Source organism: Linepithema humile, chromosome 6 (genome assembly GCF_040581485.1).
Source record: "Linepithema humile isolate Giens D197 chromosome 6, Lhum_UNIL_v1.0, whole genome shotgun sequence".
NCBI lineage: Eukaryota > Metazoa > Arthropoda > Insecta > Hymenoptera > Formicidae > Linepithema > Linepithema humile.
Window position 1 is genome coordinate 14,452,760 of NC_090133.1, and position 27,889 is coordinate 14,480,648.

Genomic DNA, 27,889 nt, shown 5'->3' on the forward strand with positions numbered 1-27,889 from the left:
AATGTACCTTCGCTTATGCGTCGCCATCGCGTAACTCGACTCAATTTTGCTGTCGAGCATGCAGGCTGGACATATGCAGAATGGAGTACCGTTCTTTTTAGCGACGAATCTCGTTTTTGTCTGTATTCTTCAGACGGACGAGAACGAGTATACCGTCGCGTTGGAGAACGATTTGCAGACTGTACTGTAAGTGAGAGGCCTAGCTACAATGGTGGCTCTGTAATGGTTTGGGCAGGAATTTCTGCGAATGCTCACACAGATCTCCACTTTTTTGACGCAAACATGAACGCAGATGTATACGTGGAAGACGTACTCATACCGTACGTTGTTCCGTATGCGCACTTCATCGGAGAGGACTTTTTGTTTATGCAAGACAATGCTCGACCGCACGTTGCGAGAAAAGTGCTTGATTTCTGCGATGAAGTTGGCATAAATCGACTCGAATGGCCAGCAATGAGTCCAGATTTAAATCCCATTGAACACCTATGGGACAATATTAACAGAAAAGTACGAAATCATATACCTGCTCCTCAGTCATTGCCAGAACTTCGAAGAGTTCTTGAAATAGAGTGGAATGACATTACGCAGACTGAAATTAGAACACTAATAAGAAGTATGCCTCGTCGCATGAATGAGGTAATACGCGCACGAGGAGGTCATACCCATTATTAATATACGCGCGCGCACACACAATTGTACACGCACCACCGGGAGGGTTTGGAGTCGTAAAATATCGTGGATCTAACGAGCCATGAGGTCCTTATCCCAGTGGTGCACGCGCACACACACGCATGCACGCGCACGCACGCACGCACGCACGCGCACGCACACACACATACACACACACGGACGCACGGACACACGCACGCACACACACACACACACACACATACACACGTGCCAACATGTGCACACGGGATCAGATTTCTGCCACGTTCACGCCGTTGATCCTGGGTAACGCCAAGAGCAGAATTGACCCTTATAACCGTAAGGAGAGTTTGGAGTTTTAAAATACCGCGGAGCTGATAACCACAGAATTCTTATTCTTGCAATTCGGTCTGGTTCAAAATTGAATATCTCGGCACGTAATACAGCTAGCAGGATTTTTTAAAAACCATTTTAAAAGTTTGGATGTCTAGTGTTCGAAAATTCATAACGCAATAATGTGTGATAACTTTCTCCAAAATGGCGGATGACAAAGCAAAAGCATGCGAAATTGAAAAATAATGGTTCGAGTTTGCGACGGTGCACGGTATAAACAAAAAATTGTAGCTTATTGGGATCAAAAGCGTACGAAAGTACAGAGTCTCCTCTTTAAAATGCTTTTTTATGCATCTTGATACGATGATTTTTCGCCGAGAGATTCGCATTTGAAGTAAGAATCTGCCTTTTTCTACAAATGCGAATCTCTCGGCGAAAAATCATCGTATCAAGATGCATAAAAAAGCATTTTAAAGAGGAGACTCTGTACTTTCGTACGCTTTTGATCCCAATAAGCTACAATTTTTTGTTTATACCGTGCACCGTCGCAAACTCGAACCATTATTTTTCAATTTTGCATGCTCGCGCTTTGTCATCCGCCATTTTCAATAAATTTATTTTGCAACATTGAAATAAATTGATTCTTAAAGTAGAGATTTTTAGCTTCATTTCCATATTTTATAGAACTTTCTATCTTTATTATTTACGAAGTTATCGTCAGTTGAAATTTGATGAATTTTTCCCACATTTTCAGTGTACCGCTTTTTTTTCGGGTGAGTGTAGATATAAGTTAGATATGATAAAATATTTTATTTGAAAAATGTATGTATAATACTATATATCTAATTGGAAAAATATGTTATATGCTTTTCCTAAATTTATTCTTATGTAATTAATACAAAATAAATAAATAAGTTAATTAATTATTGAATACATACATATACATATTGAATATAATTATCTTTATTTTGTATTTTATATAACTGAAATGATATATACTTCCATTATTTCAGTCATTATCATATAAAATACAAAATAAAGATAACTATTTATTGATTATATGTGTATATGTATATATTAATTAATTGATTAATTAGTTATTTAGTATTTACTACATAAGGATAAAAATAAGAAAAGTATATGACATTTTTCTTCAGTGATATATATAGTATTATATGTATATTTTTCATTTATTATTTTGTCATATTTAGTTTGTATTTATTTGACACCTTGTATACGCTTATGTTTTCTCGGACATTATATTGCAGCCTTGCAACGAAATTTCAGTCGAGGAAACAAGCGCAAGCATCGTTTGTTTACAAACTTCCGATGACACACGTACACAGACCACACGTCAGTGTAGTGAGTCACCACTACAAACAAATGCGTACACACGGACCTACGCGGCATAGGTCCGTAGGCTGCGCCGATAATGTCATTTCATTTTTAGTACCATCGAAATGATGGCGCTTTCGCGTCGGAGTTCGCCCGTCACTTCAGCATCCTCTTAATATTTTTATGCATAAAATAATAAGACGAATCAATTGGTATAAAGAAAACACATAGTTGCTTTCAAGAAAAAATATGTAGTTTGCAACATACAACTGCATACTTTTTCTTGAAAGCAACTATGTGTTTTCTTTATACCAATTGATTCGTCTTATTATTTTATGCATAAAAATATTAAGGTAAGATTCCCAAAAATTGAATGTTTTACAAGATATTTTGTATTTTATGTCAAAATACTGTAATTTACAAACCTCATAACTCGAAAAGTACTTAAGAGGGGATTCTAGTCTAGAGGCCCGATTTTTAGGTTATCTTTGCGATTTTTTTTGTGGGAAAGCTACGGAATTTTTTGAGATTGGGATTTTTCCTACATATTAGTGCACCTTTCAAGTATCTTTCAAAATTTTTTTATTTCAAAATATAAATAAAGAAGCGCGGCACATGTGATTTTTCTAACCCATTAAAAAAAAAAGTGATAAACGGTACCCATGATTCCGGCCGTTGTAGTGATCTGAAACAAAAAATTCAAAGAGATTCTCAAAATATAAGAGTTTGGCTCTCGCCCCTACCAAAATTTTTATAAAATGTTAAAATTTACGGAAGTTGTGCACTTTTGAAAGTAAGGTATCGAATTTCGCGACTTTTTTTCAACTTTAAAGTGTTGTAAAATTTGCAAAAAACCATATTTCAAAAAGATTTTGGTACCAGTCATAGCCACATATGTGCTGAAGATGTGTGTAAAATTTGAGAATGATCGGAACAATGGATTTTGAGATATCGTGGGTACCAGTTGAAAAAAAGTGGTTTCGAGAAAAACGCGTTTAAAGTTTTTTTTAACTTCTTTACTTTACTTTAACTTTACTTCAAGATAACATGCACATTTTGCAACTTACATTTAATCAGCGATTCCTGGGCCATAGAAAGAACCTTCCTCTTGCTTATACATCTCCTGCAATGCCGATCTTTCCTCCTGGAGCAGCGCTTTTTGGTTTTTTGCAAAATTAGATGATCGCCGCTCCGATCGTAAAATGCGCGCGTCGTTGCGAAAATGAGCGTACATCTCCGCTTGTCGACCAATCGTTACTCCCATAACATTTATGGCTTTCAGGACAGGTAACAATACTTCATTGAATATAATGACAGCCAAAAACGTTGCAATCTCAATCGTTTTTAAGCCACAGTGCAAGTGTTTCGGAGCGAAGGTCCAAATCATCGCATTTAAAGATTCGTTGCTGTTCTGCGTTTCCGCGCCCAAACAACGTTCCAATAGTTTATCACTTGACACACAAATCTTCGTAAATAGGTTTTATTGCTTCTAATACCTTATCACTGAGCGACGGATTTTGATGTCGGAAATTAGGAAGTGTGCCATCGGCTTCGGCTTTGCGCCACTTACACCAGCTCTTCTCGCCCTTCGAACAGTTTTGGTGTTGCGGTTTTTCGTCGGTAGAACTTTTATGATAATACGCTGCTCATATTTCTTTCCGCATGTCAGCAACAGAATTTGGATGTCTTCGAATAGCCAAGCCGTAGTATTTCGTAAGTTCTCCGATCATTTTGTCTGTCAGCTTACCAGCACCTTTGCCACTGATACCTTTGTTACCTTTTTTTGTGTTTCGAAGTCTCGTTCCCATCCTTTTTTCGACATGTCCGACACATTCTTTTTTAACCACAGTAATATTATCTTCTTTATATGGATTGATAGTCGAAATGTTTTTGAAAGTTTTGCTGTCGCCATCTCCAATGTATTTCACATAAAGGATATCGTGCTTCTCTTTTGATCTTGAAAACATTTCTGTGATTGCATCGGTTTCCATCTTTCCTGCACTTCCTTGATGATTAATAGAGCAGTTTTCTTTGTGTGTCTCATACCATTCGTTATATTCATCAATATTTTCATTCTTTTTTATATTCCAAAAGTTACACGCTTGACAAAAACTACTTTTCACTGTAGCGTCAATCACTTTTTTAGAATATTTACCGATATGTGTTGATACGCCAAAGAGAGATGAGTACCCTCTTTTCTTTTAAGTACCGTCATCAGAAACCGTGAGATGATTTTCGATATTTCCAGCGTCTTTATTTTTTAATTTTTCCTCTTCAATAGCTTTCTTTAAAATTTCATTGTACACTGAAGAAACTGCGAGGTACATATTGTCAAGGCAAGCATAATAAGTATTCACAGCGAGGTCACTAGACATGTCCATTAAATTACAAAATAAATTTATGCCTTCTCTCGCAACACCCAAAAGACGAAATACGAAAACCATTCGTCGATTTATTTCATAAGCCTTGTTAATAAAAGGCGAAGAATTGATGAACTTTTCACCACACTCGCATTTGACGCAAATCTTGAATCCCAAACCTCGAAATGATGTCTGTGAAATTTGCACATCTTTGTTGCACACTTTACAAATCACAAGAGATGCCAATGTTGTAAAAACTGTATAAAAATCAAGAATGCAATACGTAAATTCTCTTGAAACGAACGCAATATTTTCGGAAGTCGATAATTTTTTTGCCGAAGTACTGGTGAATTTAGTATTCTTCTCAAGTTGAAACTGATTTCTACGAAAGCGTCGTTTCTTTTGGCGTTCCGTATGAATCCTTTTTTCTCTAGAGCCTTTTTTATCCATTTTTTAACAAAATATAATTAAATATAAAAAAATAACGGGAAACGCAATCCTGCAAGTTGCTTGTGACTGCTCGCGTTCAACGTTAAAAACAATACTGGTTCTCGAGCAGCTGCTTGTTTACAAACAAATGAAGTACTAAATACGGTAGTACATTTGTTTGTAAACAAGCAACTATGCACTATTTAGGGCAATTACTGTAGTATTCTCTAAAAAGATTTTTTTCGATCCGAAAAACTAACATGAGTTTCGAGCCTAGAAAGCAGGACTCTCCATCGCGCGCTCCGAGCGCTCGGAGCGCGCGATGGAGAGTCCTGCTTTCTAGGCTCGAAACTCATGTTAGTTTTTCGGATCGAAAAAAATCTTTTTAGCCACTTATTCTATAGGGCAAATACTTGCAAAAAAAAAAAAAAAAATTTTTCGATTTTTCCAAACCTCTAGACTAGAATCCCCCCTTAATGAAAAATAACTTTATTATAGTGTTTTGAAAAGCTCTTGACACCAGCTATTAGATTTTGGAATCAAAAATAGGGGTTTCTATTTAAAAAACCTAACCTAACCTTGAAATGACCTTGAAGGTCAAGCTCAAGGTCAAATTGAAGGTCACCGTTGAATTCCTCGTTGAAAATTTCTTCAGAAATGACCTTGACCTTTTTCAAAAATACCTTACATGAGAAAATATTCAGCCGTCCCGGGACTTAATTGACACCCTGTATAATGAGACAATAGGCGGTGGTGTTGGCCGGTATGCTTTCTTTACAATCAAATTCTATTCGCACGTCGACGGTGGCGTTCTTGACAGAGTCATTTTGTCGCGAACAATCTATGACTACGAATGGACCGGCTTTCTAGAAATCATCGATATCCAAATACGTATTATCGTATCCGTAATAAGCTTTGCGGAAACGCGCATACATGTTGTACAGTATAGCGTATCGATTTCTGTCGAAATTCAAATTCATGTCGTCGTATGGATAAAAATCTGAATTCAGATGCAACCTCACATTGGTGAGTTCACAAGCGTCAAATTACGCAGCGTTTTCAGACAGTACATTTTTTCGACCGGTTTGGAGAGCAAAGATTATGTATCTCGGTTTTTCCAATTGCGTCGCGGTTTTGACCGCCCAAGAATGCTTGGTCGTGTTTTGCAGCAAAGGAAATTCGTACAGATCCCACGAACGGAAGCACATGCTTAAATATCTTCCGCTTTCCAAAGTTCGAAGAAGAGACAGCTTGTTGACTTCGCTCAAAGATACGTGCGGCATTTGCCACTGTATCTTGAGTAGGTCAATCGTTGGATTCGTACCGGCTCGTCCAATGAGACAATTGTTATCGTTGCACGATCGTATCAATACAAGTTCGTGACGAGCGTTGATTACAATCCGTTTGTAGTCCTTGCAGAATCCAAACAGAGCATTGAGCAGAACGCAAAAATTAAAGTTTCCATTGATCAATGGATATTCATTCGGATTCCACGATGCGTATTTCAGCATCTTGCTCTTCTCTGTCGTCAGCGATATATAATTTTTGATCGTGCTCGTTATTCCAACGTTTCTGTTACGATCGATTTCAACTCCGTTGAGCTGGTATCGCATTTCATCAAACATGAACGCGACACAATTATTTCCCATTATACACACGTTATCTCTATTCTCATCGGCAGGAGTAATGAGTTTTCCTTCAATGTAAAGAAAACTCTCACACGACAACGTGTATAAATCCTGTTGTTGTATAGGTATTCATATCTCGTCGCTGTGTCCCAACGTTGTGTTAGCGTACGGATTGTACGTGTGCATCTCATATTTCACGATACGTTCGTCGTACTTAGCCTCTTGATTGGTAAATTTTTTTTTCAATCACACGCTTTTCTCTCGTTCAACACGAGCATTTCTTTGCACCACGTCGCCGCAAGTGCAGTCTGATGGTAATCTCCTCTCCACGAAAATCAATTGCCCGTCTTGACCCACCACACGCAGCGTAATATTAATAATGCTCCTTGCGATGACCGGAAGGTAAATGATTTGCGCTGACGTTTCCGAGATTTTATATCCCGGAGGCACGTTCGGTGAAAATTCATGTATCATGTGCACCGACTTGTCGTTGGCGTACGTACCCGCGGTAATGCTGCATTCCACTCGAATAATGTTTACGTTGATGATGTTTACCGAGGAGTCTGATTCGTACCACCTTCTCGGTTCCAGTATACGAACCGTTGAAAATCCAAACAACGGTCCTATGGTATTTGGTCTAGCGAAATTTATCCGAAAAGCGCATTTGATTTCACTCTTCATGGTATTAACGTTGGGACAAATTGACAATGGATAATCGTCATCTTCACTTTTTCCTCGTTTTTGCAAAATTGCATGTTTTAGATACGCATCGATGTCTTCCATTTTATACGATCCTTCGGGAATTGTAATTTTCTCGTCATTATCGTCAAAGTAAAATTTGTTGTTCGCCAGCGTCACGTTTGGTATCATGTTGTAGGTCTCCATTGTGATTAGACCAAGTTCGTATTTTCCATCGCCCAAATCTATCGGTGGAAAATAATTCACCGTGAGAACGCTGCTCCTACCGCTTAGCGTGAGCGTCAGCGACATGATTCTAGACTGATATCGATCAATGACGGATCGATTCTTATATCTATTTTCTGGAGGAACAAGAGGCACAGTTGTCCGCAGATCGTTTGATTGTACGTCTGATGAGCCGTGCGATTGTACATTATCGTTGTGTCGGTTCCGAGATAACGCACAATTTCCTTCGGCGGTTGCAAATTACCAAAACTGTCAAAGTACACGGCGCGATCGCTTCTCTTGGCGTACGCCACCCAATGCGTGCCCAGTCCATCGGCATTATCCAAATTTACGATACCACTTTCGTTTCGGTATATCTTGTGCGGTAAAGCGTTACGCATGTAAACGCCTCGGAAATACGGTATTCGCATACGCTTCGCTATTTGTAACAACTGTAAATTGGTGGTGATGCCCGCGGGCATCTTTATCGTTTTTTCGACGTTTTTTTTCCTCCGCGATACTCCTGCGCCTTGTTTGTACGGACCGAGATAAAGTCCGCGTCCTTCCATAGCACGATTGTGACGTTTTATTTCTTCGAGTTGTCGCTGCGCAGCCTTGGCGTCGTTCACCGCCTTGGCGACACCCGCCGCTCCACCGGCCAACAAACCGATAACGCCGAGAAGCGGTAATAACGTCGGTAGGATACCGCCGCGTTTCGCTACCGGGAGCAGTTTCTTTTTCACCTTTTTCTTCATTTTTCTCTTCGCCATTCCCATACCCAATTTCGTCTTTGTTTTCATCGCCGCCCAAACAGCGGTAGCAGCGGCCCTCTCTCCGAGAGTCGAGTCCTCAGCGATGATACGTTTTCACGCTTTATCGGCGACGTGTCGGTCTTCTAGTTTGCTGCTATGCGAGTACGCAATGTCGTGATCGCGACAGGCCGTGACAATCCAACGGATTGATTCTTCGATCTCCGCGCGCGAGTTGTTTCCGCAGACGAGTTCTCGGACCGCAAAATTGATAGCCGGGTATGTGCACTTCGAACGGTAGCGCGCTTATCGCGCGATTGAAGAGTCCTCCACCCGCAAATTGCATAAAGTGCAATCTTTAACATATGGCGCGGGCCCGTCGATGTGGTCGCGCTGCCACGGTTGATTGTAATGCTTGAGACACGAACGATAATCTTGCACCTCCAGATCCGCTTTTAAATGTTCCGGAAGTTTCTCCCACAGACGCTCAACGTACCGACAAAAGTTTTGTAGAAGAATCACTTTCGGTATAAATCGCAACTCCTCGGCTGACAAATGTAAAATATCGTCCGTCAGTACAAAAAACATTTTTCCAACTGAAGAATGTTCGAGCTGCGCACACCTATAAATAGCATGCAAGCATCGAACGTTAATCAGTAAAAATGAAGTTTGTCCGACAACCGTACACGATTCGTGTGAAAAATATGGACGATAAGACGCGGGTGGGAAGAGCTTGCGCATCCGGACACGGTCGAACGCTGCCAAGCATGATATGCGGTATCATTTGTGGTCCTTCGAATTACGATAAAACAAACGTAATGTTGAGTCTGTTGCAAAGTCCGCACGGTGTGTGTTTCGAAAACGTGTACATGCACTCGAAATTGTTACATCAGCCGAAATATCGATATCTCGAAAGATTGCTTGGACCGATCGAAGACATCGGTAACTTTACATTTTCGGATAATTGCTCCATGATACCTCCGAGCGAGGCGCTACCAAATTCTATATTTATCTTTGATGATATAGCCTGCGACAAACAGGATGCGATTCGAGAATACTTTGCGATGGGTCGACATTCCAAAGTCGATTGTTTCTATCTGTGCCAGACGTACGCGAAAATACCTAAACATCTTATACGCGACAACGCAAACCTGTTGATTTTATTCAAGCAGGATGGTACCAACCTTAAACATGTCTACAACGATCATGTATATACAGACATGACGTACGAAGATTTCTGTACATTGTGTCGCGCATGTTGGCAGCACAAGTACGGTTTCATTGTAATAAACAAGGATAGTGCGATTGGCGATGGACGTTACAGACGTGGTTTTAACGAGTTTGTGGTACCACGAAATGGTTAGTTGTTCTCGAACCGTCGACGATGACGCTCGACACGAAAGATATCGAGGAGCGTGAGAAGTTGGCGAAGGAGATTGCTCGTACGAGCGAATCGATTCGCAAGAAACATCGGACGTTGAAGGCTGGAAGGATAGAGAAGGAGATAGATTTGGAGAAGCATTTCAAGCCAGTCGTCAAACTGTTGAAACGAATTGTCGAGAACTTCAAGAGTGATGATGATTCAGTTGACGATCTCGAGATTAAAAACGAACCGGACATCAAACGAAAGCGATCGAGCTCTGAGAAAAAGAAAATCAAGCGTACCTTGTTGACGACACCGATATAGACCCCGTTGACGTCACCGATACAAACCTCGACTCCGTTCCAGCCGCAAAAATTGGTGTTTGAAGCGCCGACAAATTTACCGACCGAAAACGTGTTCGAAACCACGGACCCGTCTTTCGTAACATTCGTGAGACAGACGATGCAAACGTCCGATGGTCGGAAAGCGCTGTACAGCCATTTGGGCCAGGCGAGAGTACATCGGAGCTCTCTTGAGCGGTGATAACAATATTGATAATGTTTACGGAGTGTATTACAACAACGGGGGAACGCAGCTAGGAGACAAGCGCTTTGACATTGATAAAAATAACATAATTGTGAACGACGTTAGTAGTTATACTATGGGGGTTCTAACCCATGGGGCAATGAGGGGGTGCGCGGGTGAAGAGGGGAAGAGGGGTATCGGATAACAGTGGAGGGGGTAATGACGTCTTCGTTTGTGGAGAAGAAGGGGTAAATGTGGAGTGGTAGGGGTATCAGATTACAATAATTCCCGGAAGATAAGGATTGTTAATACAAATCGCGAGATAAGGATTCCCGGAAAAGATAAGGATTGTTTATTGGAAAGAGAACTGTTTATTGGTGCAGGTTTTTTTTTCTACGCATCAAAGTAGAGCGCCATGTTGTCGGAATCATTATGTTTATAGTATGCAGGTTCGTGCAGATTTACGGATTGCGTCAACGCTGTATTTTAGAACCAAGAGGCAGCATTTGAGCGCCGTTTCTTAGAGGGTGTGATAATGATTGTTAATACAAATTGTAGGCATCGCCATGTTGCTAGATGCGTCATCGTGTTTGGAGGAGAGGAGGTAATTTTGGAATGGTGGGGGGTATCAGATCACAATAATTCCCGGAAGAGATAAGATAAGGATTGTTAATGCAAATATGAACCATCGATAGTTTTAATCAATGTCGTGTGCAACAAGCGGGTATATAAGGCCCGCGAAGAACGAGTGATATAACAGTCGAAATGTTCATCGCACTCTCGGATGAACGCGATATTCTCAATTTAACAGCAGTGGAGTTAGAATTTGTGCCGAAGGTGATTTTATTAAGCAAGTTTGCTCGGTTTGTGGATCACGTGTGGGATAGGCTACCGGATCATTTAAGAGCGGATCCGGAAGTGCAAGGTTATCGTCGGTGCTCGTTGCACTACAACCAGTCGTGGCAGCGTGACCACATCGACGGGCCCCCACCGTACAGGAAAGATTGCACTCTGTGCAAACTGAAATAGGTAAAGTACACATTTTTAAAATATCTTTAATACACATTTTTCGAATGCGTAATAACTAATTGGATATTTTTTTATTTTAATAATTTTTATTTATTACAGAGATGGAAGACAGTCTTATCTTACGAGAGGAAAATCTGAGTACTCTCACAGATTGGTTAACAACATGTCGGGAATGTAGAAGGAAATATAAAAACAGTGAGGAAATAATTGAAAAGTATACAACATTTCCTGCATTCATTAAACCATATATTCCGGATACTATATTTCGACAACAATTTATCGAATGGACGAGTGAAATTGACGACAGTGTACTAGAATATTCCGAGGAGGAATTTTCGACGTTTTTAATAGAATCTATCCTGCCGATATTGATGGAAAAGTTGTGCTCGTTATGCGCTCAGGATAGTCTAATATCAAGAATCTCTTCACACTATTATGACTACATATATTATATGATACCGAAGCAGTATAGATCAGCGATACTGGAAAAAATTAGAAAAATGCATCCAAAGAAGGTGCCGACATCGATACATTTGCACAAAGTACACACAACTCCTCAACATCAAACATCGATCGTACACATTTTGCAGAACCGGGAGAACGGAGTATGCAACACCTCAGTGCAAGAAAAGAATGAACAATGTTTTTGCAGAACCGGGATAACGGAGTATACAACACTGAACCATGTATGCGGAACTAATTATTTTTAATAAATATTATTTATCAATAAAATAATTTGAATTATTATTCCTGTGCCTCATCTTATTCACTGACCTATCCTACTGCGAGATAAGCGCGCGCGTCATGTTACACTACACGATAGAAGGAAACGAACGAACCAGTGACTATCATTTTTTTTCTTTTAATTGTGACGAATAATATAAAGTGAATTATTTAAGTTATGCATTTATTCTAAACACCAATAATATACTTATGTTTTCTTCTTAATACAAATTATCCGCGGTAAAATATAAATTTAATAGGAACTCTAATCTAAACTTAATATGTAATTTAAGGATGGTAGGTGAAAGGAGAAAAAAAATCGCAATAAGATTAGTATTAACAAATTTTATTCATATTTTTTTTTCATCTATACAACATTTTTTACAAAAAAAAAATTGTTTCAACCGAGCCTTTAACGCCTTTCACGATTACGAGGGGGAACGGGGGGAGGCGCTTGAGTCGTCCTCGGACGAGGCTCAACCACAGCTATCGGCTTGTGGTACACTCCGCAATCTTTACACTTCTCGTATTCGGAATTTTTTCTATTCTGATCACGCTCCATTTTCTATACTTTTTTCTCCACCGCGTGCACACTTTAAACTGATAAATTTCTCTCTTCCGCACACCTTATATACAGCTCGACGCAAAAACGTCAATTTTGCTGTAGTAATAAACGTTAAAAGACGTTTGATAGATGTTAAAAGTGGTTTAAGTAATGTTGAAAAGATGTACAAAAGATGTTAAAAGTTGTACGTAAGACGTTCAACAATACGTTAAAAGATGTATGATAGACGTTCGATAGAGGTTCAAAGACGTACGATAGACGTTGAATAAATGGAAATATGATACGCTGGCCTATCGCCTATCGTCCTAGCGAAACCTTAGATCCACGATTACTGTTCCTCGAAAAGGAAATGCTACTGTCGAGCGAGTTATCTCGTCTTCGACATATTATTGTAAACTATAGTGGATATCGATACGAATGTTAGTTAGCGACGAATAGCTTAGCACCTATCGTCCTAGCGAAACCTTAGATCCACGATTACTGTTCCTCGAAAAGGAAATGCTACTGTCGAGCGAGTTATCTCGTCGTCGACATATTATTGTAAACTATAGTGGATATCGATACGAATGTTAGCTATCTGTGAACATAATTAGATTATAATAAGATTTAGCGGCATCTTTGATGTAAGGGTATATAAGCCGGGATTAACTATTGCATCGACGTATTAACTTCTCAAGGCTCGAGTGGAACGTAGGAAATCATCCGGGAGCTGGTTATTTGTTTTAAAAATGTCTAGTTTGCGGAAAATTATTGATTCGTGTTTGCGATTGGCGTGTAACTTAAACGGGCTATGCATCGATAATTATTTATCATCGTTATCCGACAACGACGATAATAATTATGCGGTATTCGCAAAGTTTGCGGGTGCGTGCCCTAGTGCGGTGCTCGCGGTTTTATTCCGTTTGGGACATTTTTCGATTTATCTGCAGCTCTTGATTATTGCTGGCGAAATAATCGAGACAAGGCGAGCGTTCAACGACAACGAGGAAGAGGATGCGGGAGGCTATATCATCAGGCTGTCGAATTGCTATCATGGTGCGGTAAAAAATGGTAAGTTTCTATTTTTTGTATTATGAATATTAAAACAAAGTTTTAAAAAATTAAAATCATTTTTTTTTTTTTAGGAACGCTACAACATTCAACATCTAAAAAAACCATGGTGGTGGAGGGTGTGGTGCGTGGTACGCGTCAAAACCGTGACGAGCGAGCTACTCGACGTCTCGGGGTAAGACGTCGAGCAGATACCTCGCCTGAGGCCGGACCCTCGTGTAAGTCGCTGTATACATTATTTATATGAAATAACAGCATCGATTTTATATTAGGAAATTTTACAAAAAAAAAATTTAATGTTTCAGCTCGCGCTCGAATTGTTCTAACGCCTGAGCTCGTCGATCTCATGAGCGACGAAGCCGGACCCTCGTGTAAGTCGCTGCATACATTATTTATATGAAATAAAATAACAGCATCGATTTTATATTAGGAAATTTTACAAAAAAAATTTAATGTTTCAGCTCGCGCTCGAATTGTTCTAACGCTTGAGCTCGTCGATCTCGCGAGCGACGAATCGACGAGCTCACTTCGCGAGGAGGAGGAAGAGCAGGAAGAAGAATTACAGACTGAGGAAGAGGAGAGGTATTATGAAGGAGGGGATGAGGAAGGCTACGCGCAAGACGGATGGGGAATGGGTGACAGAGGTAAGAAAGATTGAAAATTTTTACAGTTACTTTTATGCTCGAATTTTATTTTTTTAAACAATAAAATTTTCACAGGATACAGCCCCCCTGTGATTTCTTACTCTCCTGATTACAATTATCAAACGGGGGAGTAAAGTAAAAAGAAGAAAATCGAGAGGTGAGTGGATTTAACACTACAAATTTTTCGATTTTATATTTTCATACTCAAATTTTTTTTTTTTTTTTTTAATTAATTCATTAATTTTTAATTTTGACTTTTTGCAGTTTAAACAGGTGGTGGTGGAGAAGAAGAGTCGGAGGAAAACTTGGTCGGGCGAGGTTCCTGCGGCGCGCTTTCGAAGTCGTCGGTTTCGCCAGTCGATTCCTCGCGAGGAAAGAACGGAGGAAATGAGGCAAGCGGAGGGATATCGATGCGGCGGTGGTGGAAAGGCGTCGGAAGAACATTTTTATGCAATTGAAAAAATTCTGTTCGCTCAAATGTACATATATTTTTTTTAGTTTTTTAATAAATATTATTTATATTAAATAAATTAATTTTTCATTTTTTTTTACCAGACTCTTTCCACATCCTATTCAACGTCCTATTTTACTGCGAGATAAGCGAAAGACCATATTATATGGTGGATTATGTGATGGGTAAAAGGTGGAATAAAAGTCATACGAGTGTGATACACATCATTTTATTAGCATAAATCATAGTTGTTTTACACGTTTGTTACGCTCAAACCACCACTTGTACAATTTGCAAACATTCCGCATAGCGCAATGTCTCGTGTGATACGCGCAGCGCAAGGTTCCGATTACATCCAAGTTCGTCAGGCGTGCGATATCTTCGTAATCCGCATCTATTGTTTCAATCTCTACATCATCTTCCAAAATCTCGCACAACCACTTTTTCTTCTCGAGTCCTTCACGTATATCAGAGACGGTTCCGTACCAATGGCATTGTTGATAAGACTTTTCATCTGACTGTACGAGACGTGTCCATCTTCCCATCGGAAGCCGTGGTGGTGTATCCGTAACCAACACGCCAGCGATTTTTCCGATTTCGTCAACAGATACCACGGTACGTGTTCACGAAATACGTAATGAGATAGCGTTTCGCCATCTCGAAGTACCGCTACCTCTTTCACGATAAAAATGTTGTTGAACGCGTAACCTTGCAAGTAGACGAAAATTGGTACGTTCGACATCGTCGTCGACCGTCGGAAAACTGACGTTCCCATTCGCACACGTCTAATTTATAACTTTTCACACGAGTCTGCGCACAATGTTGTTCAGTGGATTATATTCGACCATTCGATCGTGTATAATGAGACAATAGGCGGTGGTGTTGACCGGTATATTTTCCTTACAATCAAATTCTATTCGCACGTCAACGGTGGCGCTCTTGACAGAGTCGTTTTGTCGCGAACAATCTATGACTACGAACGGACCGGCTTTCGAGAATTCATCGATGTCCAAATACGTATCGTCCTGTCCATAATAGGCTTTGCGGAAACGCGCATACATATTGTACAGTATAGCGTATCGACTCTTGTCGAAATCCAAATTCATGTCGTCGTACGGATAAAAATCTGAATTCAGATGCAGTCTCACATTGGTGAGTTTACAAGCGTCAAATTGCGTAGCGTTTTCAGACAGTACGTTTTTTCGACCGGTTTGGAGAGCAAAGATTACGTATCGCGGTTTTTCCAATTGCGTCGCAGCTTTGACCGCCCAGGAATGCTTCGTTGTATTCTGCAGCAGAGGAAACTCGTACAGATCCCACGAACGGAAGCACACGCTCAGATATCTTCCGCTTTCCAAAGTTCGAAGAAGAGACAGCTTGTTGACTTCGCTCAGAGATACATGCGGCATTCGCCACTGTATCTTGAGTAGTTCGATCGTTGGATTCGTACCGACTCGTCCAACGAGAGAATTATCGTTGCGCGATCGTATCAATACAAGTTTGTGACGAGCGTTGATTACAATCCGTTTGTAGTCCTCGCAGAATCCTAAAAGAGTATTGAGCGGAACGCAAAAATTAAAGTTTCCATCGAGCAACGGATTTCCATCCGGATTCCACGATGCGTATTTCAGCGTCTTGCTCTTCTCCGTCGTCAGCGATACATAGTTTTTGATCGTGCTCGTTATTCCAACGTTTCTGTTACGATCGATTTCAACTCCGTCGAGCTCGTATCGCATTTCATCAAACATGAACGCGACACAATTATTTCCCATTATACACACGTTATCTCTATTCTCATCGGCAGAAGTAACGAGTTTTCCTTCAACGTAGAGAAAACTCTCACACGGTAACGTGTACAAATCCTGTTGCTGTATCGGTATTCGTATCTCGTCGCTGTGTCCCAACGTCGTGTTAGCGTACGGATTGTACGTGTGCATCTCATATTTCACGATACGCTCGTCGAAGACGGGCTCGTCAGCGATGTCGAGTATATCCATCTCTTTAAACGTTTCTCACAACGAATCCCAACGATTTTAAAAAGTTTACGTTCGTCGTACTGAGCCTCTTGAATGGCGATGTTTTCCCAATTTTCGTTGTTCTCTCAATCACTCGCTGTTCGTTCAACACGAGCATTTCCTCGCACCACGTCGCCGCAAGTGCAGTCTGATGGTAATCTCCTCTCCGCGAAAATCGATCAATCGTCCGTCTTGATCCACCACACGCAAGGTGATATCGGTAACGCTCCTCGCGATGACCGGAAGGTAAATGATTTGCGCCGGTGTTTCCGAGACTTTATATCCCGGAGGCACGTTCGGTGAAAATTCGTGTATCGTGTGCACCGACCTGTCGTTGGCGTACGCACCCGTGGTTATGCTGCATTCCACTCGAATAATGTTTACGTTGACAATGTTTACCGAGGAATCTGATTCGTGCAACTTTCTCGGTTCCAGTATACGACCCGTCGAAAATCCAAACAGCGGTCCGATGGTATTCGGTTTGGCGAAATTTATTCGAAAAGCGCACATGATTTCACTCTTCATGGTATTAACGTTGGGACGAAGTGACAATGGATAATCTTGCTCTTCACTTTTTCCTCGTTTTTGCAGTATCGCGCGTTTCAGATAAGAAGCAATGGCGTCCAATTCGTACGATCCTTCGGGAATTGTAATTTCTTCGTCATTGTCGTCGAAATAAAATTTATTGTTCGCTACCGTCACGTTCGGAATCGTGTTGTAGGTCTCCATCGTGGTTAGGCCGAGCTCGTAGTCCCCATCGCTCAAGTCTATCGGTGGAAAATAATCCACCGTGAGAACGCTGCTTTTACCGCTTAGAGTGAGCGTCAGCGACATTGCCGAGATTCCATCGACGACTGATGTCGATCGATGGCGGATCGATTTTTATATCTATTTTCTGGAGGAACAGGAGGCACAATTGTCCGCAGATCGTTTGATCGTACGTCTGGTAGACCGTACGATTGTACGTTATCGTTGTATTGGTGTCTCCGAGGTAGCGTGTAAGCTCCTTCGGCGGTTGCAAATTGCCAAAGCTGTCAAAATATACGGCGCGATCGCCTCTCTTGGCGTACGCCACCCAATGCGTGCCCGGCCCGTCGACATCGTCCAAATTCACCATACCGCTCTCATTTTTATGTATCTTGTCGGGTAAAGCGTTACGCATGTAGACACCTCGGAAATACGGTATTCGCATACGCTTCGCTATTTGTAACAACTGTAGATTGGTGGTGGCACCCGCGGGCATCTCTATCGTTTTTTCGACGTTTTTTTTTTCTCTTCAATCCTTTGCCCCGCTTGTACGGAGCGAGATAAATCCCCCGTCCTTCCATTGCTTTATTGTGACGTTTCGTCTCTTCGAGTTGTCGTCGCGCGGCCTTAGAGTCGTTCACCGCCTTTGCAACACCCGCCGCTCCACCGGCAAGCGAACCGATGACTCCCAAGAGCGGTAACAACGGTAACATACCACCGCGTTTCGCCGTCGGAAGCGTTCTCCTCTTGGTCTTCTTCTTCTTTCTCTTTGTCATACCCATCCCCAATTTCGTCTTTGCTTTCATAGCAGCCCATACGGCGGTAGCAGCAGCCCTCTCACCGAGAGTCGCGTCCGCAGCGGTGATCCGCACCCGCGCTTTATCGGCGAGAACGTGATCGGCTGCGTGGCGGTCCGCTGATTCGCGGTTTTGCGAGTACGCGATGTCGTGATCGTGACACGCCGCGTCCAACGGATTGATACCTCGATCCCCTCGCGCGAGTCGTTTCCGCAGACGAGTCCCCGGCCCGCAAAATTGGTAGCCGGGTATATGCAGCTCCAACGGTAGTCGATTTATCACACTGTTCAGTAAACCGGCACCCTTGTATCGTTTCATAGAGCGCGAATTATAACGTATCGCGTGTAAATCATATTTCCAACTGAGGTGTGTTTCGACAACGCTCACCTATAAATAGGAGGCGCGTATCGATCATTAACCAGTAGAATATCAAAGTTTGTCGGACGACAAAGTACAATGAATAACCGGGATAATAAGAAGGAACGGAAGGAGGTGAATGTCGCAAACGTGTATCGCTAATCGTGTGTTTGAAACAATATTTTTTTTTTCAGGATAATGTCCGAATCATGTATGGAAATAGAGATATTTTAGATCTAGCGACAAATATCCGAGCACCGCTCTTTCCAACAACCGATGCTGCGCACTCGTCGCGTAATAACAAGGATGAGAAAGAGTCTGGTAAAAAAAAAATGAAATTTGTACAACAACCGTACACGATCCGTGTGAAAAACATGGATGATAAGACGCAAGGGGTTTGTGAGAAGGCGTGCAGACACGGTAAAATGCTGCCAAACACGATACGCGGTATCATTTGCGGTCCCTTGAATTGCGGTAAAACCAATGTAATGATTAGTCTGCTGGAAAGTCCGAACGGTGTACGTTTCGAAAACGTGTACGTGTACTCGAAATCGTTGAATCAACCAAAGTATCGATATCTCGAAAGATTGCTCGGATCGATCGATGAAATCGGCTACTTTACATTCTCGGACAACACAATTGTACCGCACAGCGAGGCGTTACCGAATTCCGTATTCGTCTTCGACGATATAGCGTGCGACAAGCAGAATGCGATACGCGAGTACTTTGCTATGGGTCGACATTCGAAGGTCGATTGTTTTTATCTGTGCCAAACGTATGCAAAAATACCGAAACATCTCGTGCGCGACAACGCGAATTTACTCGTAATATTCAAGCAGGATGGAACAAACCTTAAGCACGTCTACAACGATCATGTGAATACGGACATGACGTACGAAGATTTCGGTACATTGTGTCACGCATGTTGGCAGCACAAGTACGGATTTTTAGTGATAGACAAGGATAGTGCGATTAACGATGGATGTTACAGACGTGGTTTTAACGAGTTTGCGGTACCGCGGAATGGTTAGTTGTTCTCGAGACGTTGACGATGACGCTCGACACGAAAGATATCGACGAGAGGGAGAAGATCGCGAAGGAAATCGCTCGTACGAGCGAGTCGATTCGCAAGAAGCATCGGACGTTGAAGACGGGTAGAGTGGAGCAAGAGGTGCAATTGGAGAAACGGTTGAAACCGATCGTAGAGCCGTTGAAACGAATCGTCGAGAACATCAAGGGTGACAATGATTCGGTTGACGATCTCGAGATTAAAAACGAACCGGACATCAAACGAAAGCGGACAAGCTCTGAGAAGAAGAAAATCAAACGTACCTCGTTGACGACACCGATACAGACCCCATTGACGCCACCGATACAAGCCTCGACTCCGTTCCAGCCGCAAAAATTGGTGTTTGAAGCGCCGACATATTTACCGACCGAAAACGTGTTCGAAACCACGGACCCGTCTTTCGTAACATCCGTGAGACAGACGATGCAAACGTCCGATGGTCGGGAAGCTCTGTACGGCCAAATGGGTCCGCTGGGTCAAGAGTACATTGGGGAGCTCTTGAGCGGTGACAAGAAGAGAGGGATCGACAACGTGTACGGTGTATACTTCAACGATGCGGGAACGTTTCTCGGAGACAAGGTCTTCGACATTGATAGAGACGACAATGTGATCGTGGACGGTGTGAAGTACACTGGCACACCCGGCCTGTTTGAATTAATATTCAAAAGACTTCCCGACGATACGCTGTGTACGGAGGATGACAAACAAAAGTACAAGAGCATACTACTCGCTACTAACGCTCACAGACGCGGTCATAACGCGCATTTACCTGTTTTGGGAAACAAAGGATATAAATACAAACATATCATCACACCTCTGATATCTAAGAAAGGTGGAGGTGTTGCACATCTCGACAGGAGAGGTGTGGGTCGCACGTTACCCAAGTGTAACGTACCACAGACCATGACTGTGACCGACAACGCGGTCGATTACGTGCACTGGGATGATCCGAACGAATTGGTGGATCGCCTTCGATTGCTGGACGCCTCCCGTCAGGCGGGAAACAACGCGCACGACAACGAGTTTCTCTCGATTATCGAGGAACTGCGCGAAGCTGGTCTGATTATAAATTGATCACAGCTTTTCAACTATCGCCAGTATTGCTCGTGTGATGCTACAGGAATGTCTATCAACAAATTCGGACTACAGCTAGGAGGAGGAAGTGCCAGGGTGACGAGACAGAGCGGCGGAGTCTCGAAGAATTACGTGCGCGAGAATTGTCTCTGCAAGGATGGTGAGGTTTTCAACGCCAAGTCGCGCGTGATCAGACATCTCGCCGACCCTGAAGCGGACACCGACGCCGTCAATAAGCTGCATCTGGATCATCACCTCAAGCTTATGAGCGATCGTGAGAATCGAAATCGTATGCTCTGTGAAAATTTTAAGCGAGAAGTACTTTCGAGACTCGAAGATTCGGAGAATACCGAGCGGACCTGGAAGAGAGACCACGACGATTACATCGAGACCAGATACGTGGCGTTGGAACGACAGATTCACGATCTGAGAGGCCTCCTCGACGAGAGTGTAGCGCGACTCGATGGAAAACTCGTCGATCGCGAGCGAGAGACGAAGAGTCTTGTCGAGCGAGAGATTCACAATCTTCGTAGAGCTGTGAGAAAAAATTTCATCGAATACTACGATGAGGCGATGAAGAAGAAGCGAAACGAATCGCAATGAGCGACAAGGAAGCGGTGAGCCTGGAGAGGAGATCGCTCGTGGACGAGCTCCACGCACCGGCGAGAAGAAACTTTACGCGTAGGCCAGTCGTCGTGAAAGGATACGACGATTTGTGGCAGGCTGACATTGTCGAGATGAGACCGTACTCGCGATCCAACGGCGGCTGCAACTACATTTTAACCGTTATTGATGTGTTGAGCAAGTACGCGTGGGCTATGCCCTTTAAGACCAAAGGTGGAATCGAAACGTCCAAAGCATTTTCCGCGATATTTAGGGAGAGAATTCCGAAAAATTTGCAGACTGACCATGGAAAAGAATTTTACAACAGAGATTTCCAAAATCTTGTCAAGAAACACGGCATCAATCATTATTCGACATACTCGGTTATGAAGGCTTCGGTGGTGGAACGATTCAATCGCACGTTGAAGAACGAAATGTGGAAGTTTTTCACGCTCACGGGATCGTACAGGTGGATCGACGATTTACCGCGATTGGTCTCGGAATACAACGGTCGTAAACATCGTACGATCGGTATGCGCCCGATCGATGTCACTCCCGAGATCGCAAAGGGACTCTTGAGCACCGTGTACGGTAATATAAAAATTGCCGCGCCGGCGAAATTCAGGGTGGGTAATTCGGTGCGCGTGAGCAAATTCAAAACTGTATTCGAGAAAGGATACACGCCGAATTGGTCGACGGAGGTGTTTAAGATCGCCACGGTGCAACGTACCAATCCTGTGACGTATCTGATTAAAGATTATCGCGGAGATCCGGTCGCGGGAGGCTTTTACGAGCACGAATTGCTCAAGACCGCACAACCCGACGTTTATCTCGTGGAGAAGGTGTTGCGCCGAAAGGACGACAAGGTGTTTGTAAAGTGGTTGGGATTCGACAATTCGCACAACTCTTGGATAAATAAAGACGATGTATTGTAATAAACTATATTTATTGTACAATAAACAATTATACATATATACAATGGTGTTCTTTATTACTACAATATATACATTTAAAACTAACAACGATAATAATACATAAAATATTAAACTATACATAAATATTAACACTAGTGTATAAACAATATAAATAATATAATGTATAAACTATATACAACATAAAAATACTACAATTGTATCTTGTAATGTCCCCACGGTAGAGTGTCGGTGGAACCGGATACGACATGCCGCTTATCGTCGTACGGACTGAGCGCGAGCTTCGACTCCGACACGGTGTACACCTCGTGCAACTTTGAGCGGATGCACGATTGACGCCGCGTCAGCTCGATTTCGTCGTTGAGACACCGAGTGTAATCGTCGAACGTTATCGTTCTCACGACTACGTTTTTCTTAACGCCTTTAACTTTTTTGACATCTTTTTGTCCGGTGACTCTCAACGCGTACATCTTCGCTCTCAGTCCGACAATTCCGTCATGATCGCGCCGTTGTTCTCGTCTTTTATCAGACCGGGTACTTTCTTGTTGGCGCGCGGCATACCGTAAGCGTTGTTCTCGGAGTAGTCGCTCGTGTCGAATTTGGATATATCGCGTTTCATATCCCGATACGCGTCCTCGCAGTGCAGAAAGTATATCAGACTGTCGGTATCGGTATACATAATTTTGCAATTGTCGCGGTAGAGAGGCGCCATGTACTCGTAGTGAAACTCGTACAAGCAGGTCTTGGATATGTCGAAGATGCACATACCCACGTAGATCGGCTTGTCGAATTTCACTTCGAGTTTTCGCAACTCTACGGCGACTAGATCCTCCGAGAACACGCTTCGGCTGTGGAAATTCGGTTTCGCGATCATAGCCTCCGCTCCGTACCGACCATCTTACTGTGTAACGAGCCGGACATCCGTGTGATTTCGCACATTCTCCATGGTTTTGCCGAAAACCGCGTTGTTCATCAATTTGTACAAATTTTTTTCGAAATCATTTTTCGCCCGTGTCCGAAACTGTGTATTCAGTTCTATGTATCCGCGGAGTCACGGAGATTGCGCGAATTGCAGTACGCGGTGAATCTTTGCAATTCGCAGGCCGTGTCGAACGCATTGCTGCAGATTACGGTAGTGGATGACATAACGCTGCTTATCGCACAGCGTGGCGAGTAACTTGGTCTCCCGCTTGCCGGGCGGCTTATCGCGCGTCGGGCAGAACGGTAGGTCAGTGTGCGCGTCGTGAAGATTCACCGGATACTCGAGATCGACTTCCAGCACATAACCGGTAGCCGAATCGGATGCAACGGACATTACGTTAAAGTTTTTGACATCATCGACCCATCGAAATTTGGCGTAAGGCAACGGTTGACACATTGCCCACCCGTACAAGTTGTTTACATCATAGTACATTAGGTACGACGACGGTTCCGATGGGTTGTAGGATGGCATGTATTTGTTGTTGGCGGCGGCGTATCGGTTGGAGCATTGGCTGAGACCGCCGCGTATACCGCGCTCGACAAACAGTACCATATCGATGTCCGTGAGCAACTCGAATTTTACACGCGTGTACTTCATCATAGCGTCCCACGTGTATCCCGGTAGAGTGTAGTAATGAGCGGGATCTAAACCGTAACTCTTTATAGACATGTTTTGAAAATTTTGAAAAATATCCGCCAACAAAAGAACATCAGTTTTTAGATACAAATCGCTGTATTGACCTAGATCTTCGATTGAAAATGTTTGCCAGACGTTTGTCGCGTGCGCGTAATCGCTCTCGGATACCGTTTCTCCGGTGAGCGAGCTGTAAAACGATTCGCGCGATGGCAGGCTTGTGTCCCGGAGCTTGTCGACGCTGTCGACGTACTCGTAGGGAAACACACCTTTCCGAGTAAGCAAATTGAAATGTTCCGCGGATAAATGATTGAATTCCGATCGTGAAATTTTTAATTCATCTACAGTTAAATATGATGCCAATTTGTCGAGACTTGTACTGAGAAATTTAAACGAATCAATAAACCGTAATTTTATACACAATTTTGATTTTTGATCCATGGTATCTTTAACATTTTTTGTAAAAGAAATGTATCGCTCTTTCGTCAGCGGTAACAATTCGACGTTGCCTTCAAAGGCATTGGCAACGTCTTTAATAATGAAATGCGCGTCGTAACCGGATAAATTGTGAAATATCACCGGGATAACGTGGGAGTCTTTTGTAATTTAGATTGCACGACGAGTGCGCGGCACCGCGGTAACGCCCGGTGAGATGACAATGATCGCGCACCCGCGTATCGTCCGGTGTAAACGGTTTCTCGCACACGTGGCACGTCGCGGTGCTACGGAATTTTTCCGATTCCTCCCGCGTAAGATCCGCCATGGGGACGACGGTGGTGAGGATCGCTTTCACACGGCGCGCCAAATCGTGAAGTTCGTTGACGAACCACGTCACGCAATCCTCACCGCGATACGACTTAAAACTAGATAAAGAATTATCGTACGTGCAACTTACATAAAATCCTACGCTAAAGGCTCTGTGATGTTGGTAGGCGTAAGTAGTACCGTCCTGATCCTCCTTTTTCTCGAGCGTACATTCGAGATCGGCGTACACTACGAACGGGAGCCGCTCCTTCCAACTATAGTGGTGAAACGTCAACCACTTTTTGTCCTCGCTGGGGAGAACGACGGCGCAATCGTTTATCTTGCCGCAGTCGATGCTGTGCGCCGATAATTTCTCCTGTGTATAAAAGTAGTGTAGACACCTGTAATAATTTGTATGATTAATACTGTGAATAAAGTTTCGAATTATTCTATAAATGTGTTTTTACTTACCGATCGCAAATGTACTTTTTACATTTGTGCATGCTCAGTTGTGAGCTCACCAACCGCGGCAGGTTCTTTATGCACGCAAAGTGTGCATCGTTGTTTTTACGCACGTAGAGCAGGTTGACGTGCTTCTCCTTTTTGTCGTCGGCGAGCCGCAGAGGGACGATTTTTGAGTCTTCGGTGGTGAAGACGTTGACGGAGATGGCGTTTAGTTTCTCGAACTTTAATATTTGTGACAGCGTCACGGGGAACTCGATGCCGCACAGATTCAACACCGTTGAATAGTGCGGGTACTGCGATACTCTTTCCGGGTACTTTTCCGCCGGATGTAAAGCTGCTACCACCGCCCACGCGAAACATGCATTGTCCGTCGATTGCACGTTGACCACAGCCCTTTTTAGCATAATTTGCCACGGTAACTCGATGTGGCATCCCGCGTGCAGAGGATTGAACTTGTTCACATTGACGGTGAGATTCAGGATACGCGACAACGCCCATCCGCTATCGCGTTCCTGAAACTCCTCCAAAGCCGCCAGAATATCATCCTCCACGTGCCGCGTGTACCACTCGTTGAGATCGGATGTGGGAAACAACTCGCAATTTTTGGTGGCGATGGTCTTCACGGCAGTCTTGTCGCCCGCGACGAATTCCCCGTTGAACGCGGTGTTAATCTTGACGCTGTTGTGTTCCGCCATGACGCCCTGGATCCGCTCGATAACCGTATTTTTTACATTTTCAAAAAATTCACGAGGATCGATGTATTCGCGATTGACAACCACACCCGTCAGCACACGGTTCCTAAACGCCGTCTCGATCTCCTTCCACGTGTAGCCCTTCTTCTCGTATCCACCGTATCTGGTACCGACGGGCACAAAACGCTCGTGCAGGGTGTCCCTCACACCCTCCAGACGCGCAATTTGCGCCACCAGAGAGTTGACTACTCCGGTGCGTTGTCTCTTGCGACATTGTTCCTTGAGAGAATCGAGGTACTCGTTGCACTCGTAGTCCCATGAAAGGAACTCTCCCGTCGTTTTGATATTCGCTGCTCGTACGGTAAGATCGCGCTCCTTCTCCATTGCGAATGATTTTGAAGATTCATATTTTTCTCACTCGCTTTATATACCCGTTTGTTGCACACGACACTAACTATAAGCATAACAATGGCTCATGTTTGTATTAACAATTCTTATCTTATCTCTTCCGGGAATTATTGTGATCTGATACTCCCCACCATTCCAAAATTACCTCCTCTCCTCCAAACACGATGACGTATCTAGCAACATGCGCTCTACTTTGATGCGCGCGTTGTAGGATAAGTCGGTATAGCGGATAAGATGGCACGGAAAAATAATAAAAAATTTTAATTACAGTTGAAATAATATTTATTAATATGTATTGTTACAACTCCGCAAAGACCTGAGTCACCAGTTCACAATCAATTATATTATTCTTATCGAATAAATCGCTTTTGCGAATCGCCACGTGATCGGGGTCCTTCGCATTCCTCGCGATTTCTGAAAAGTGTGCGAACTTGACATCAACCGTACCAGTGATGTTGTTCAACGAATGATTGATACAGTCTACGCAATATTCAAGTGCAAACATGTTACACACGGTTCGGTTTGACATGATTAAACATAATGCTGATGTTGCCAGGCGCATTACTTTTAGGTTGTTCATTTTTCCAAAACTTAACATGCAGTGTCCAACGGTCTGAGACGGTGCTTCGTCCGCATCATTCTTAAAGAAGCTGGCGATGATGCTCCGTTGATTCATGAGTTCTTTCCATACGTCGTATGATAGACGTAGCTCCTTGCCATGGTTGTCACCGAGAGCGATTTCCACACGGCTCGGCGTTGAGACGTTGATTCCGATGTCGAGATATTTGTAACTGGTTTTTGTCAACGGGTATCTTCTAACCAAGATCCTAGATGATTCTTTTTCCATCTTTGACATATTACTTTTTTGTTTTCTGTGAAAAAATAAATTGTTAGTTTAAAAGTATAACAATTAAGTTTAAAGATGTGGCTAAAGAAACAACATACTCGTTGGGTAATTGCAGCTTCTTCGCACTCTGCTGTTCGTTGATCTAATTATTCACGGTTGACATGGTGCAAAACATCGTTGCTAGTAAACGTCACAGCGAACTAGTGATTTTCTCAATGATTTCGAACGACTGATGGTTCCTATTCTTTTTCACTTGCTTTATATACCCGCTTGTTGCACACGACATTGATTAAAACTATCGATGGTTCATATTTGCATTAACAATCCTTATCTTATCTCTTCCGGGAATTATTGTGATCTGATACCCCCCACCATTCCAAAATTACCTCCTCTCCTCCAAACACGATGACGCATCTAGCAACATGGCGATGCCTACAATTTGTATTAACAATCATTATCACACCCTCTAAGAAACGGCGCTCAAATGCTGCCTCTTTGTTCTAAAATACAGCGATGACGCAATCCGTAACTCTGCACGAACCTGCATATTATAAACATAATGATTCCGACAACATGGCGTTCTACTTTGATGCGTAGAAAAAAAAAACCTGCACCAATAAACAGTTCTCTTTCCAATAAACAATTCTTATCTTTTCCGGGAATCCTTATCTCGCGATTTGTATTAACAATCCTTATTTTCCGGGAATTATTGTAATCTGATACCCCTACCACTACACATTTACCCTCTCTCCTCCAAAAACGAAGACGTCATTACCCCCTCCACTGTTA

At 42.8% G+C, this 27,889-nt stretch overlaps 3 protein-coding genes and 2 pseudogenes across 3 annotated transcripts; 1 reads left to right on the top strand and 4 right to left on the bottom strand.

Annotated features, from left to right (window-relative positions):
• Positions 1 to 283: 283 nt before the first annotated feature.
• LOC137000618 (uncharacterized) lies at positions 284 to 4,910 on the bottom strand (annotated as a pseudogene).
• Positions 4,911 to 5,821: 911 nt separating this feature from the next.
• Positions 5,822 to 6,754, bottom strand: LOC137000719 (uncharacterized). The gene is made up of 2 exons (XM_067358064.1): positions 6,176 to 6,754; positions 5,822 to 5,971 (listed from the first exon to the last, which is right to left on the bottom strand). Exons 1-2 carry the CDS (start codon positions 6,752 to 6,754, stop codon positions 5,822 to 5,824), a joined length of 729 nt encoding a protein of 242 aa, XP_067214165.1.
• Positions 6,755 to 19,294: 12,540 nt separating this feature from the next.
• On the top strand, positions 19,295 to 20,863 carry LOC137000615 (uncharacterized). The gene has a single exon (XM_067357788.1). It carries the CDS (start codon positions 19,703 to 19,705, stop codon positions 20,792 to 20,794), a length of 1,092 nt encoding a protein of 363 aa, XP_067213889.1. The 5' UTR covers positions 19,295 to 19,702; the 3' UTR covers positions 20,795 to 20,863.
• A 1,657-nt stretch (positions 20,864 to 22,520) lies between these two features.
• LOC137000620 (uncharacterized) lies at positions 22,521 to 23,369 on the bottom strand (annotated as a pseudogene).
• A 1,184-nt stretch (positions 23,370 to 24,553) lies between these two features.
• On the bottom strand, positions 24,554 to 26,409 carry LOC137000616 (uncharacterized). Its single transcript, XM_067357789.1, has one exon. It carries the CDS (start codon positions 26,227 to 26,229, stop codon positions 25,156 to 25,158), a length of 1,074 nt encoding a protein of 357 aa, XP_067213890.1. The 5' UTR covers positions 26,230 to 26,409; the 3' UTR covers positions 24,554 to 25,155.
• Between the last annotated feature and the right edge of the window lie 1,480 nt (positions 26,410 to 27,889).

Bases quoted from the DNA above. Each gene is read 5' to 3' on its own strand.
- LOC137000719 (XM_067358064.1), bottom strand. From the start codon at position 6,754: ATGGGAAATAATTGTGTCGCGTTCATGTTTGATGAAATGCGATACCAG. The intron at 5,972-6,175 runs GTACTGTCTGAA...GATGATTTCTAG, and splicing joins TCCAAACCGGTCGAAAAAAT to AAAGCCGGTCCATTCGTAGT.
- LOC137000615 (XM_067357788.1), top strand. From the start codon at position 19,703: ATGACGCTCGACACGAAAGATATCGACGAGAGGGAGAAGATCGCGAAG.
- LOC137000616 (XM_067357789.1), bottom strand. From the start codon at position 26,229: ATGGAGAAGGAGCGCGATCTTACCGTACGAGCAGCGAATATCAAAACG.